Source organism: Nelusetta ayraudi, unplaced genomic scaffold, assembly GCF_046127955.1.
Source record: "Nelusetta ayraudi isolate G7.1 ecotype Tasmania unplaced genomic scaffold, CSIRO-AGI_Nayr_v1 ptg000060l, whole genome shotgun sequence".
NCBI classification, from domain to species: Eukaryota; Metazoa; Chordata; class Actinopteri; order Tetraodontiformes; family Monacanthidae; genus Nelusetta; species Nelusetta ayraudi.
In genome coordinates this window covers 4,683,157-4,699,210 of record NW_027466110.1, presented here as the reverse complement: position 1 = coordinate 4,699,210, position 16,054 = coordinate 4,683,157, and the positions used below count along the sequence as shown (strand labels likewise).

The 16,054-nt window shown below is 45.4% G+C and overlaps 1 protein-coding gene across 1 annotated transcript in view; it reads left to right on the top strand.

Annotated features, from left to right (window-relative positions):
• pde11a (phosphodiesterase 11a) overlaps positions 1 to 14,137 on the top strand; it is a 34,301-nt gene extending 20,164 nt beyond the window's left edge. The window contains exons 13-20 of the mRNA XM_076040211.1: positions 404 to 513; positions 1,594 to 1,684; positions 5,148 to 5,248; positions 5,427 to 5,504; positions 5,604 to 5,667; positions 5,945 to 6,019; positions 6,609 to 6,692; positions 11,091 to 14,137. Coding sequence (XP_075896326.1) covers positions 404 to 513; positions 1,594 to 1,684; positions 5,148 to 5,248; positions 5,427 to 5,504; positions 5,604 to 5,667; positions 5,945 to 6,019; positions 6,609 to 6,692; positions 11,091 to 11,387 — 900 coding nt within the window. The 3' untranslated portion in view covers positions 11,388 to 14,137. The remainder of the gene's footprint in view (positions 1 to 403; positions 514 to 1,593; positions 1,685 to 5,147; positions 5,249 to 5,426; positions 5,505 to 5,603; positions 5,668 to 5,944; positions 6,020 to 6,608; positions 6,693 to 11,090) is intronic.
• The last annotated feature ends 1,917 nt before the right edge of the window (positions 14,138 to 16,054 follow it).

Below are 16,054 nucleotides of genomic sequence, written 5' to 3'. Positions count from 1 at the left end.
TAAAAAGGGAAACCTCACGAGAGTTACTTCACGCAGTCCCAGAAGGCCTTGGGGCAACGCGCCCACTCTCACACTCCAGTGCAAACACAGGCAGTGTTTGTCATTTTAATCAAGCGCGAGCACTAATGACCACCGCCTCGTCTGAACTGATCGTCGGCCGACGGAAATGAAATACTAATGGCTTGGTCGTCGTGGGCGTTTCTGCCGCGTGCGAAAGCTCAGCCAGTAGGGGGGTGGCGCGCTTCTTTCCGCTGTCCCCGTCATGACCTGTAGTGACTCACTTCCTCACGTTGCCTCCAGAGGGCTAAAACCTCGCGTGAAAGTTTCCGTTAGGGTGTGACAAAAAAATTGTGCCATTTCAAAACGTTTGCGTTGTTTGCCTCCACTTCTCTCTGCCCCTAAGACGGCGGGCTTTCAGGAGACCCTCACAGAGGTGGAGATCTTAGCGCTCATTGTCGGCTGTGTGTGCCACGACTTGGACCACAGGGGCACCAACAACGCTTTCCAAGCAAAGTAAGTCTTGGTCGCTCTGCCTCTCTCCTACACACCGTTTCCCACCCGCAGCAGCCTGCAGTCGTGCAGCTCAGGTCAGCCGAGAGTCAAGTGGCCAACTGCATACAGGTTTATATAAGGGTTTTTGCTTAACGAAGAGTCTGTAAACACCTGTGACACCGAGCACACTCAGAGCAGCGGCAGCAGCCGGTGGTGCTCGGTGACCTGTGTCCCCGCAAAGGACCATTACCGTGAAAATGACGGGCGCAAATAATGCGGAGGACTCTGTGTGTGTGTGTGTGTGTGTGTGTGTGTGTGTGTGTGTGTGTGTGTGTGTGTGTGTGTGTGTGTGTGTCTGTGTTTATTGTACTTGGCAGAAAATGCCTACAACAAATGCAAAATACATTATTATCATTTGAATTGTGTCACGGCTTGTGTTCATCACATCCGCCGGAGAGTGCAGCCAGACGATATCAGGCGCAGTCATTTCCATCGACGGTGCCGCACGCCAGACGTTGTGCAAATAACTGTGGCTTTTCATTTGACTCTTGCACACCCACGACGTGTGAAGAGAAGCAGGTGTCACATCAGTTTTAGGCTAGAATGCGGTGACTCGCTGCGATCACTGATGCTGCCATGTCAGAAAATTACTACGGCCGGCCGAGGAACGATGCAGTGTGGCTGTGCCTTCAGATCAACTGCATCTGTTGTTTTGTTTTGTTTTTTTATCCAAGAAAGATGGTCTTCATTTTGAAGAGCAAAAAGAGCTGCATTTCTCACACAAGACAAAGAGATACATGCTAGAGTTCCAACACAGTCGCGTTTTAATAAGCCACAACAGCCACAAAGCTACTGTGGTATCCGCCCCCCCCCCCACCCCCCCACACATTACAATCTGCTCAGTGTTGAGCATTTGGAATTCAGCTGCAGTTTGGGTTATTGCTCTCCAGTCTCTCCTATTATTGAACTATAAGTTGGAGGGCTGATTGCAAAATTGGGGAATTACAGCAGACTGAACAGCAGAGTTTGCCTCTCAGTATGTGTTGAATGCTGATTTGTCCTCTTGCGTATCCTTCTGTGTGCGTGCGTGTGTGTTGTCAGGACGGGCTCAGCGCTTTCTCTGCTTTATGGGACCTCTGCTACGCTGGAGCACCACCACTTCAACCATGCTGTTATGATCCTGCAAAGCGAGGTGCGCTGTGTTTCTTTCTCTGCTGCAGTGCACTTTATGCAGTTTCCATGTTTTTGTTCATGTTCTTAATTGCGTGTGGCGTTTGTGCAACAACCGGGAGTCTTTTTGGACACCCCATACTGACACCACAGATGTTCTTTTCACTTTAGAAGTGTACTGTGTTTATAAGGTTGACCTACATGATAAAAAAAAGAAAGAAATTATCCTTGTACAAAAAGATGCCTCAAAATAGAAGAAAAACACAGATTATTCTCCAGAATTAAATGAGTTGTTCTTTCATTTTAACTGTTATTATTTCAAGGTTCTCGACAGTGTCGCTGCTGCAGTTAGTAAGCAAAGCCTCGCTCTTCCAGAGCAATCAAAAACAGCAATTGTTGCTCAGTTCACAGAAGTATAAAATCGGCTCTCTGAAAAAAAAAGTGCCCCTCAAGCTGCTCGCGGTTGTGTCATTACAGAGTCTCGTTTTGGGCGAATGCGGAGTCGTAACCGTTTCCACTCTGACATCAAGCTGTTGCGTTCGGCAGACAACAGTGGAAAGATGTTCCTCATCTCCGTGGAGGGGGGAAGAGGGAAAAAAAAAAAATCAAATAAGCGTTGTGTAGTCGTGAGTGTAAACATGGCACCGGCGTTGTGTCTCACTCGGATTCCGTTCATGGGGAAACAAGAAAGACGCCGAAAAATTTTATTTAATGTAACCGTGGCCCTAGGACAGTAGGAACAAGCTGATGTAGCTTTTTTCTACAGATGCTGTCTCATATTGATATAGGTAAGAAACTCCCTAACTCATAGGTCAATAGGTCACACTGAATTTAATAAATACAAGCAACTACAGTAACTATTAGAATGACACAGTCATGGAGACATTTCAGGTATCTACTTATTGCCACCCCTATGTGAGTCATGACATCTCACACGGTGACCACCCCAAGGAAAATCTTCTGTGTGTGTGTGTGTGTGTGTGTGTGTGTGTGTGTGTGTGTGTGTGTGTGTGTGTGTGTGTGTGAACACAAGCAGCCCGCGCTGCCCTCGAATCAATGTTATTAGAGAGGCGATAGATGCGGAGGTAATTGGTGGAGAAAGACGTTTTACCAGGTGACCGGCTTTGCGTGAAGTTGTAATTAAAGGCGTTTTGGAGGAGGTTGTGGTGGGGGGGGGGGGGGGGGCTAGCGGCTGAGACGAGGCGTTGCAGGGTTCACTTCCACCTCCAGCGGCTTCATTATCGCGGCGCTGACAAACAGAAGCGCACTGACGAATGTTCGGTCCAGAATACCATTAATGGCTCTTGTTGATTTTGGACGACGCTGAAGTTGGCACCACATTCGCCGCGGTGCTTCTTAGGTTTCCATTCCACCTTTAAAAAAAAAATCCGCAATTTGACGGCTAGATGGCTGTGCTTATCCCAACACTTTTCAACATATAAAATTCAGCGAATCATTATGTCTATGTTGAGGTGGATTTTTTTTTCCAAAATCATACAGTAGAAATGGACATGTGAGGTATCATTGTAAAGCATGGGAGCTCTACTATCACAATCAGTTGACATGATTCTTCTAGCGTGTGAGGAACCCAAAAACCCTAACCCTAATTTCAGCCTTAATGCTAACCCTAATCCTAATTTTGGCCTTAACGCTAACCCTAATGCCATACAAGTCTATGGTGGTCAAAGGTCAACTTTGTCCTAAAGATGTGGGGCCACTTGCTTTTGTCATCAGGATCCCTCAAGAAGCGCCCACGCCAAATTTGCGGCTTCTAGCACGTGAGGAACCCCGAAACCCTAACCCTAATTTCAGCCTTAAGCGTAACCCTAATGCCATGCAAGTCTATCAGGGTCAAAGTTCAACTTTGTCCTAGAGACTCTGGGACACTTGCTTTTTCATCAGGAGCCCCCAAGACACACCCACGTCAAATTTGGGGCTTATAGGGCGTGGGGAACCCCGAAACCCTAACCCTAATTTCAGTCTTAACGCTAACCCTAATGCCATACAAGTCTATGAGGGTCAAAGGTCAACATTGTACTAGAGATATGGGGCCTCTTGCAGGTTCATCAGGCATTAAAATTCCTCGGTTAATAATGTTGACTTGTATCGAAACACTGTCCGAGCAGAGAGAAATACTGACGGTGAAACGCTCACTTAAGTCACAAAATCATTGCAGACAAGTAAATAAACGCACAACTTAAGTCCTCACAAAGCACAAAACAGCAACAACTTAATTCCGGCAATGTCAACATGCTGACGGGTGATGAATCGCCCTCGGAAGCCAAATTTAGGAGGCAGCGAACCCAAAACACACGCAGAACGCGGAGTTAGCGTTGATAGCTAACAGTGAACCTTCACAAGACGGCGACGTTACTTTCCAAACATTTGATTGGTTTGTTTCAACCGCTGCCTTGTGTGTTTTGCTCGTCGCTGCCCGCCAGTGTTTCATTCGCTCCAGTTGTGACAGAAGGAGAGAGGAGTCCTTTGCGTCTCTGCTGTCATGTAGTTAATACTTCATAGGAACACGTGAGCTCATGGAGGGATGGAGGGATGGGTGGGTGGGTTAGGTTCCTTGCCCTCTACGGCACTGAGTGACCGCCTCTGGACGGAGAACGTGAGAGTTTGAACCGTGGTCAAGACCAGGGCCTCGTCCTCCAGAACTCTGGCCCTCTCTTGTTGTCACTTCCAGGGTTTTTTTTTTCTGTTTTCAAGCCTCTCCACCCGTTCACGGCCACCCTCTGGAGGAGTGTGTGCCTACTGCCTAAGTGCTGAGTGAATGTATAATAAATGATGTGGAGAGAGAGAGAGAGAGAGAGAGAGAGAGAGAGAGAGAGACAGCATGTCTTAATGACAGAGAGCCTCAAGTGAGGGATGTTGCTGACTTATTAAGGGCTCCCCTGTCCCGGACACATCCCTTCTATTCTTGCGTTAACCAGTCAGCGAAGGCTTTGTGGTGTGAATCAGGGAGAAAATCTTTATGTCAATGTAATATGCTGGACAATAGAAACAAATTATTTTTCTTCATCTCGAGGCGTCTTTGGGTGTTGATATGTTTATGCACAATCAGTCATTTATAGTGCTCAAAATGATGACACTGTTTGATGAACTTTTTAATTGGCCTTTGGATAAATGATGAGGTAGCGCTATTCAAAAACATATTTGTTGTATTGTTTAGTAGGAAAATAATAAATTGTGTTCCTGAGTTATTTATTACATTCAAACCTTTGGTCAGCTTAATTTTAATTAACCCGTCATGTAGAATCCAATGAAATTCATCCATTTATGCCCATACCTTTATTAAATGGAGTCTGCAAGAAAAAAAAAAAAAAATGCACCTATACAACAAAGATATATTGCCTCGTGAATGGTGTAGGGCTGCCAAATCCAATGAATAATTAATTCCAGGACCGCACTTCTTTATTTTAAGTGCTTAGTGTGCAGACCTGATATGTGTTTGGTGACTCTATCTCTCCGTGTCTCCGCAGGGTCACAATATCTTCTCCAACCTCTCGTCCACTGAGTACAGTGACCTCATGCAGCTGCTCAAGCAGTCCATCCTCGCCACGGATCTCACACTTTACTTCGAGTACGTTCCGCTAAACACCACGCCGCTTATTAAAGCTTTAGATCTCCACAGAGGGGGCCGGCTGACTTCAGCCCTAATAACTTATTTACAATGACGCGCTTGTCCGCGAGCTAACACTGCCCCCTTGTGGATAGTACACGCCTGACGCCTACCCTATGTTGTCTTTGCGCGCGTGCAGGAACAGGAACCTGTTCTTCGAGCTGGTCAGCAACGGAGAGTACAACTGGAATGTGAAGGCTCACAGGGACATGTGCAGGTAGAGCCACGCACCTTTAAAAAAAAAAAGAAAATATTTTTTTTTTGGAGGAGCCCAATAAAATGAGAAATCACATGAATCTACGCGTCCCCAACTCAGGTCCATGATGATGACGGCGTGCGATCTCGGTGCTGTCACTAAACCATGGGACATATCTCGCAAGGTGCTGTTTGGTATAAAATTATGTTTCCTATTGGCCATCTTCTTATATAGAATCCCAGAGATGTCCTACTTTTTTTTTTCTTTTTTTTTTTCTAACATTAAATATTTACTTTCACACCCCCTGTCCTTGTTTTTTACTCTTTTGAATAATTGACACTCTTGGATTCAGGATACAGTGGCATGAATGTATCTGAATTGCCTTTGCGTGCAATTGACCAAAAGTTTAAAATGAAAAAAAAAAAAAAAAAAAAAATCACATTTCTATTTCTATCTTTCAGGTGGCAGAGTTGGTGACCAGCGAGTTCTTTGAACAGGGCGACAGGGAGCGATCCGAGCTGAAGCTGACGCCCTCTGTGAGTGCATCCCACCGTGGCTTCACCTCACACCTCAAACACACTCACTGTGCTTGAAACATGAGGATTTTCACTCACAACTCGGATCCACGGCAACACAACCGAGGCGTTGTGTGTTTGATTGAAGCCTCGCCTGTGTTGTAAGGCTCTTACAGAGGGAGAGGTGGGGGTGGGGGGGCAACAACAGCTTTCTGTCTGCAATTAATGACTGTTGACTAATCGAGCGCGGCCAAATTGCCTCCTCTGAATGAACTAATGCGCCAGCCTCGGGTCTGCGGCTCGTGTCAAACTTTCAGCGCTCTGCGTGTGTGTGGGTGTCGGGGAAATGAAACATTAACTTCTAAGTGGCAGCCCTGGTAACTATCTCTGAGGCCACAGCCTCGGCAGACCCTCCGTGTGTTCATGCTGCCAGGGTTATGATGAGGTGGAAGAGGAATACAGATGTAAAACAGACTCAGCAGCTGAGAAGGGAGTCCTTGGGAAAAAAAAAAAAGAAGAAGAAGAAGGAAGAAAAGATCACCTCAGTAATTCTGAAGCTGGAAGCAGAACTATGTTCCTTTGGGGCTAAAAATGACTTCTCCTCTTACAGGCCATCTTTGATCGCAACAGGAAGGATGAGTTGCCGGGGCTTCAGCTGGAGTGGATTGATGGAATCTGTGCGCCGCTGTATGAGGTAACGCTGTCATTGTTGTTCGAGACCAACAAGAAGTATTCAGCTCGCGGAAGAAAAAGGTGTAGGAAAGAAAGTCAAGGTTACATCTTGTTCTATTGAAAGCGAACGTGCGTGCTACTCTCTGCGTCAGCGCTCGGAGTTATCGAGAGCGCGCCAACAGGAAGTCGTGACGTCGGATTGAAAGATTCCAGATTCGAGGTCTTTAATTGTCATTATGGCAAGCGCAACCAAATTCTGAGGAGTGTCTCAGCTTTCACAAAGACAGAATAATAGAAATGTACAAGTTCTTTTTGCTTTGGTTTAGTTTTTATAGAAATATGGCACACACATAAACCATCCACTCATTTTAAATACCTGCTTACTCCTGAGCTCAGGGTCCCCGGGGGTCTGCTGGAGCCTCTCCCAGCTGTCACAGGGCGAAGGCAGGGTGACACCCTGGACAAGTCGCCAGTTCATCGCAGGGCCACATAGAGACAAACAAAGACAAGACAGCCATTTGCTCCCGCACACACACCTACAGACGATTTAGAATTCCCAGTTCACCTCACATGCATGTTTTTGTACTGTGGGAGGAAGGCGGAGGACCTGGAGAGAGCGACACAGAGAACGACAAATAAAAGCAATATCGAAAAATGACATAATAAATATGATATTGAATTCAACAGAAAGCAATGGTTCGCAGTGTGGCATTGCAGTGGTGGATAAAGTGCACCCTAGTGCAAGGGATGGATGTCTGTGTGTGTGTGTCTGAGAAGTCATGAGTCCTCTGAGTGCGTGGCTGTCGGGGGTCGAGCACGTGTGAGCATATTTTTTTCTTTTTAAAGCAGTCTTCTTTTCCTTTTTATCCTTCCCATCTTTCGGTGACTGCGGTTCTGCTGCCGGCGCTCCCAACAGTCCCTGTCAGACTGAAGGCTCGTCTCTGAAGGAGTTAACAGAACCCGTCGCGCGCCGTCTCTTAGCGAACCGAGCTCGTGTCTGTCCGAGTGACGTCAAGCGGCGCCCATCCCACCCCACCGCCGGCAGGAAGGCGGTGCGTGGGAGACGCAAACGCAGGCCGACTCGCTGACAGGATCCCGTGTGCCGAGAGACGGGCTGCTGCGGCTGCAAGGTGCATTCATGAAAGCCCGAGAGTCAGACAGAGGAGAGGAGATGAGAGGAGAGGAGAGGAGAGGAGAGGAGAGGAGAGGAGAGGAGAGGAGCGGAGCAGAGCAGGGATGCGGAAACAGTCGAGAACAGAACGTTGTGCATCGTGTCGGCGCCCCTCCCCTCCTTCTCTCCCTCGCTCGCCCCATTAAGCCGTGCAGCAGCCCTCTCTGTTTCTCTTCTCTTCCTTAGTCTCTTAATAAACACATTTCTCCCCGTCATCACCAAAACAAGCAGCGGATCATTTTCACCATCTTAATGGAGTTTATCCCCGGATCAGTGAGGAAAGTCAGACTGAATCTGATTGTTCCGATTGTTCCTGTCTGTGTCGCTGCGGATCAAAAGCATCAAAGCCTCTGTGTGTGTGTGTGTGTGTGTGTGTGTGTGTGTGTGTTCTGCGTGGGGGGTTCGTCTCCGCGGCGCCTGGTGTTAACAGCCGATACGATGGTTGGAGGATGCAGATACGGAGCTCGCGATCATTGCAGCTGCCAATTAAATTTGCCAAAAGGGGGCTGCGGAGAGGGGGGGGGGTGAGAGGCGGCAGGGCTCTCCGTCCGTGGGCGGAGGAGAGATCCGCTCCTTGATTTTGCTGATCTTTCCTCTTCCTGGCGGTGGCTCGCTGCTTTGTGGAATATTAATGCCCCACAACCCACCCCCACCCCCACCCCATTATATAACCTCCCATCTTTGCATCCCACCACATGACAGCCTCTCCCCTACTTCATGGTCTTCTGAGTCTAACTGGTGTGTGTGTGTGTGTGTGATGGGGGGGGGGGGGGTACAAACCAATTATAAAGTGCAGGATTGTGGCAGCAGAAATGAGGAAACTGCTCTGCTTTAAGGGAAATGCACACATGAGACAAAAGCGTCAGAACCAGAGTCTCTGCTGGAAGAAAAGTGTAAAAAAAAAAAAAAAGAGCCTGTATTTCAGTCGCCATTTAACATTTGATATCATTTATTATAACTATAACTACATTAGTAAAATGGTAAATTTCCTTGGAACGAGAAAGGCCCTGTGACATTTAAGCACAATCTAAAGTAATGTATTTTTTCCTTATTTTTGGGGGGATTTTAAGTTCAACCTTTTTCCAACTATAATGTATGGTGGCCGACGAGGGCCAAACACAATACGACTGCCTAATGCGCGCCTTTGTTGGCGAAAACTGCTGCAGGTGTGGAAACGATGCATATTCACAAACACAAGCTCAAGTCTAAACAAGGTTCCCCAAGAGGATCGTGGTGCTGCAAGACATTAAAATCCCAGCCGAGCGATTGGACTCACAGTTTAGCAGCTGCAGGTGTATTTATGGGCTCAGCACCCTTGAGCGCATCTCTTTCTAATCAGGCATCCAATGCGGCCCATCGCCCGACTTCAGAGGCTCCGACACTCTGAGGCTCGCTCCCTCTGTTGTCATGATAAATGAGCTGTTTCTTTCAGCCCCGCGCCGTCCACATGTTCACACATTAAACTGGCCGCTCGCGAAAAGTCGTATAAATCAAGGCGACTGAAACGGGCCGACTCCGTAAACACCCATCGACTTCATTTCAAGGCACAGAAATGGAAAATCCATGCGCTCGGCTTGGCAGGTGAACGGCTTCATGATCAGTAATTACATCACTATGAATAATTGAACAAACAAACACACCTCTCAGGGCAGTTTGACTGTGAAAATGCACAAAAGTGGGCAGACGTCAGAAGAAAATGGTCCCGACGCCTGAACCGGGACCCATTTGCTTCTGGTTAACGCGCCCACACAAACGCAACACATTCATTATTTCGTTAATGTTGGCGAACGCGCTCTCCAAATGTAAATGTGTCTCTCATTAAGCCTTCAGATAATTGGCAGGAATAGAACATGTGAGGCCCCTCGGTGAAAGTTTCTCTGTGCAGTATCTTGTAAAATTGTAAATATACGGCAAAATAATATTTTTGGGAGGACTTTCATTCACACAAAAACACAAGCTTGGCCAGGAATGGGAAAACTACGGCCCGGGGGCCATATGCGGCCTGTTCAACTTCCTAATCCGACCCACCGAACTTGTTATTCTATTAATGGTACGTGAGTAATGAAATAGCTGTGTTTCATTCTTCTTCTTTTTTTTGCGTTTTAAGAGTCATTTCAATTCAGAGCTAAATACCTTTGGGCTTCAGAGACACATATTTTCTTTTAACGCTTTTGTTCATTATTTATCTGACATTAAAGCACATGTTTTCTGCATATCCCGTGATATATATATATATTTATTTGTCTCCTATGAAAGACCGGCCCCTCTGTCAAATTTTAGGGCCCATCAGGAGCCGCCGCTAAGCCAGCTGGGCACTCTGAGCTGTTTTATTGGCCTCTCGTTCAGCAGTCGCGAGTCGTCCCGTGCGTGTAAATGAAGGTTTTGGAGGTTTTTCTAATCAAATGAAAGTAGGCTTGCAGGCGGCAGCTGTGCAAAGCGACAGAGGGAGGAAAATCAGACGCCAACCCTCGGCTAACTCGCGCAGCCACTTCACTGCAGTTCAGTGGAGAAACATAACAAAGGCAGCTATCCGGGCTCCGCACACGCGCCTCTAATCTTCGGCGAGCAGACAGCGCTCCGCCGCCTTAAACTACGAAGCTTCTGCGTGTTTCTTTTTTTTGTAGCAACCCCCCCCAAAAAAACACCCTCTCTATTCTGGTAATTTGTTCTTCTCACGGCGCTCATCTGATGAATTATGTGTTGCGGTTGGAGGCCCCTGGCTGGGCTGCTCCTCCTGCATCGCCGTTCTGGGAGAGCGCACTAATCAGCGTTTCCCGTATTGCTGCAGAACAACTTTTAAGATGTTTTCCTGCTTCTGGAAGTGCTGCAATATTTCCCGTCCCTGACAATAACACAGATATTAGTGAGAGAACAGAGCTTACGTTGCAGTTTAATGAATGACTGGAATAGATGGGTGACAGAGCAATGTGTATGAAGAAAATAATGACAGAAATCTTTGTTTGTTAATGGACAAGAACATTTTTTTTTAATTTAAAATTTTTATATTGATTTATTTTTTCTACCTTGCATATAGTAGTTATTGATTATAAGCACAATTGCTTATACTTTGTACATTGTACGAAGCAGCATAGCAAGAAATGAGTGAGTTGAGGGAAAATCCCAACATGGTCAGAAATTGATGATGACTTTGGGACTTTTTGCTCCGACGGCCTTTTTTTTATTTTTTTTTATTTTTTTTATCATCGTTTTTACATTCTCATGTCTCTTTCTCTCACTTTTCTCTGTCAGACTCTGGTCAAGCTGAATCCCAAACTGGAGCCCATGCTGGAGACGATCCAGGCCAACAGGTCCAACTGGGAGGAGCTGAACAGGAAGCGGCAGTGCGGCCACAGCATCTCGGCGCCGGCCAGCCCATGCTGCGGCGGCAGCAGCAACGGCGGCGGCAGCAGTAGCAGCGGTAGCGGCGGCGGTGGTGATGTCACCCCGGAGGCCATCGGCGACACTGCCACCAAAACAAGCAGCACGCCCTGCTGCAGCAGCAGCAGCATTGAGGCCGAAGGCGCAGCATGCAAACCCGTCACTTAGCGCCCGGTTCCCCTCCGAGCTCATCTTCCTGTTCTTGAGTGCAACCTGGCGAAGGCAGCGAGGCAGCACAGCGCAGCGAGGCAGCACAGCGCAGCGCAGCGCAGCGCATGCGGAGGTTCTCGGGCTCTGCTTCAGCTGCTACTGACGAGCTTCACAACTTGAGCTTCAAGCGGAATGTTTTCAGAGCCTCGCCTTCAGTCTTCCGTCCCTGAGGGCAGACACGGCACACACACAAGTAGACTGACGCACAGACAGACGGTGTGTTTGCAAGCTTGTAGTGCTCAGCCACACATCAGCTGACCACAATGATGCGAGGAGAGAAGCTCAACCAGTGAGCCAACAGCAACTTTTCTGGGCATTGCGCGGATTGTTTTGGGTTTTTTGTTTTGTTTTGTTTTTTAGCACAAGGCATGAGAGTAGTGGAGACGATTTACTTTGTCCGCTGTGGTTCTTGTCTTGTTCTCGTAACTTGCATTTGACAGAGATATTTTTTTTTTTTTGTAAATCTGTACATAAGCTAGCGTTTTGTTTTGTTTTTCCTTGTTTTTGTTCAAGTGCTGTTTGGAATTCTGTATGGATCCCTGATGGATGCAAAGATGCAGGAACAGCAAAACCCTTGTGACGGTGGTTGCCATGCAAATTGTGCGCTCACCTCTCTTCCCCCTCCTGTGCCTTGTTTTAAATTCCTAATGACGAAAAGAAATATATATATATGTGTGTATATATATATATATATATACATACATACTGCATGGCCTCCTTAACTAGTTTTTTAGATTATTACGGAAATCCATGTTGAGTCGTTGCCATTACTTTGCCAAATGACTTTTGCATTCATCTCCACGCCAAGACTGCAAACTGAAAAAAATTATTGTGCCCCCCAAAAAAAGTGCAGGGTCTCACTTGTCTCACACTCACACTCTCTCTCTCTCTCACACACACACACACACACACACTCACACACACACACACACACACACACACACACACACACACACACACACACAAATAAACACAATGTGCCTTGATGAAGTCATCCTGATCTGCAGACGAGAGTCATTCAACACTTTGATAAAATAGCGAAAACAACACGGAGCAAAAATCAAGTCCAACTTCTGACTTAACTCCTTTTAAAGGAGTAATTCAACATGTTTGGAAGATCTCCCACCTGTCCTATGAATGAGTGAGTGAGGGAACAGAACACATCAGCACATCCGGACAGCAGCCAAGCGGCGCTGAAGCTTATTTAGCTTGGCCAAAAGATTTTAGACAATGGCGAAATGCTCCTATGTTTCCCATTTGTTGAGTGTTATGTTTTGCTCCCACCTTCCCCAAGGCCTTATCTTCCTGAGTTCTTGGGTCACATGTCACATTAATGTGACATTCGGAGTTTTGGAGGTTGTCAGACATAAGGTATAATTTCAGTGACTGTTGCACACATAATGAAAATGTTGCATATTGTGTAAGTGGGTTGATTTTTGTCAACACAAACTGAAGCTAGTGAGCATATTACCCACCAGTACACTGGCAGAGATGCCACGGTACTCATACACTACCAGTCAAAGGTTTGGACACACACTATGAATTTAATGTCTTTTTTTTTTTTCATTCTAATGACTGTTGGCATTGCAGTTTCTCACTGAAGGCATCAAAACTACTTATGGACACACGTGGAATTATATAGGAAACAATAAAAGTGTAAAATTATCTCCAACACGGTTTATATTTAAGTTCTTCAAAATAGCCACCGTTTATTTAAAAGCATATTAAAACATGTTTTTCTTTGCTGCAGAATTACATATATCTTGTTCATGTATTTGATGCCTTCAGTATCTATCCGCATAGTAGAAAGTTGTAAAGATACAAATAAAATTGCATGAGAAGGTGTGTCCAAACCTTTGACTTGGTAGCGTATCTACATTAAATGATAGGCACCGACCAGAATGAAAGTCTTCATGCTAAGCTATGCTATGCTCCAGCTTTATTTATTATATGACTATTGTCTCTTGCTTCTCCTCTCATAGCATGTCACGTTTTGTTTCAGCGTAATTTCAAGTTTGCAGCACCTGACTGACGATGACTGCGAAACTGCTAGTGCTCAAGTGCCCATGTAGTCACAACGCTATGATTTGCCATCTTAATATTCTTAAGTATTATTTTCCAGAGTGGAGTTATGCCTTATGAATTGTGTTGTAGCTTTGTTTAACTTGAAGTTGAAACTGTGACTGTGCGCCGTGTGCAGCATGGATCTGTGTGCTCTGCCGTGTATTTAGTTGAGCAGCTGAGCTGAAGTCCAGGATCATTTTTGTTTTGGATTGCATGTTGTTCTTTTTAATGCAGTATTGAAATCCAACAACTTGCTAAGGATGTAGCAAACGTGTGAGCCAACAAATACCTCGTACTTTAAACTTCACCAGTGAACAGATTATCCCACGGGAGGAAATGCATGGTTTATGTTCTAGTGCATCATGTTGCGTGGATTATGAATATCGCTGTTCTATTTTTCTATCCGGTCCCCAGACGTGGCCAATTGCTTCTACTCGTCCCCTTGTAATGTGCTTCTGGTCTTTCCTCCTTTCTCTCCCTGTCTGGACTCTTGAATTGGAGTTGCAGCAAGATGAGCTAGAAGAAAGCTATGGCATGAAAAGGCAAATGTGCAATGTTTTTGTTCAGAGTTTCAATAAAAATATGTTGCTATAAAACGTTTCCTATTTAGTAAGACACAAGTGAACATAATGGTACAAAGCTGAAAAATCCAAAAAAGTTTTGACTTTTGAATTACCCAAACCTCAAATCGTAACCCCAACTCTAGAGTATGTTACTGTTGTTGTTTGTTTTTTTTTCATTTACAGACATGTTGAGATTTTGCATTCTACCACTCTGTCTCAAGCTAAACTAGAACGGTCGTTTCGGTGAGTTTCGACTCATTAAAGTATTTATTTGTCCCAGCAAAAAACTGGGACAAATAAATTTTCAACTTTATTAAAGTCAAAATTCCCATAATGAAGTTGAAATTTCGTGATTTAAGTTGAAGTTCAACTTAATTTACGAAATTTGAACTTTAAACTCAAAATGGAAACTTAAAAAAAAAAAATCTTCTTTTGGCCCTAATCCTCTTTCGTAGGTTTCCAAATACTATAGGACGTATCATTGAGGAGTTATAGCCGCTTGAAATATCCTCGCTTGAAATGTCCCCACAGAAAAGAAAGTTTTTGCTGAATTTTTTTTTTAATCACTTTGAAAAATGTCGAAATGTCAGAAAATCGGGGGGAAATGTCTGTTCTTTCTTTCGGGGACCAAAAAATTTCAATCCACTCCCGTGTCACCTATTACACTTTCTGTAAGTACAGTGCTGCCCTCCTCTGGACAAATGTATTACCACACGTGCTCTGCCCCAATGAAACGCTACAGGCATCCATTCACAATTTCTTTGATAGAGGTTTGATGAATACAGAAATAGAATCTTGGAGAAAACGTTACACGAAAAATAAAAAACAATGTGAGGGTACAGGAGCACAAAACTGGATGAAAGCAATGACTTGAGACTTTGTCATAGGTCAAATATAATACTTAATAATAATAATCCTAAAAGATAGGTGTTGAGAAGAAAAACCAACAACCAAAAAAACACAAGATGATTTAGTTTCATTTATTGCACAAAAAGCATAGACAAAACATTCTTGGATGTTACTACATCATTAGGAGAAGTGGAAAATAGCAAAAAGGTACACAACAATCTGAAAAGCTCTCATACAATTTTGACACGGGTTCGGGGCCAAAGTGTCGGATGACGGGGGGTGGGGGGGGGAGCCAAGGTAACGTGAGGAGGCGAAAGGGACAAAACACGCGTGGAGCAGAAAGCAACTCAACACCTGCGAGTGAACCAAAACTAATGGGAGAGTCTTGTATCAAAACCACACCACAGGAAGCATCCACTCTGTACAGAACACACACACACACGCACGCACGCACGCACACGCACACAGAGGAATTATGGGTAATGCCAAAACAGTAACATGTAAATAGTCACATCATCTTTGTATCTGCGCATCCACATAAATAGTTTGTGCATGAGATCAGTGGGGGTTTGTTGTGCGGATCAGGTAGTTACAGTCAGGTTAATATGCTCTAGTAGTGTGTGTGTGTGTGTGTGTGTGTGTGTGTGTGTGTGTGTGTGTAGCGATTCTTTGGTACGACATGAGCACCGGGATCCAGATTCCAGCAGGCAGAGCAAAGAAAACAGATGGCTTTAGGATTTGAGATCAGCCCCACCACACCAACACCTCACACTCTCAGTAACCAATCACGTGAAGAGGACGCTTTCTGTAAAAAATTACAAAAAAAAAAAAACGAAAGAGGGCCTGCTCAAACGCGCACACACACACACACACACACACACACACACACACACACACACACACACACACACACACACACACACACACACACACACACACACACACACACACACACACACACACACACACGTTGAGGTTACAGAAAAGGACAGCTACGGGCAAAAGGTCAGAACAACAAGGTGCTGGAAAAGGCCAGAAAAAAAAACATACAAAACAGAAAAATTGGAGGCATAGAATACAAGAGGTCAAATGTCATTTCGCATCATGGAGGGAGTGAGTGAGTAGTATTCAGGGGAAGGCAGACCAAAG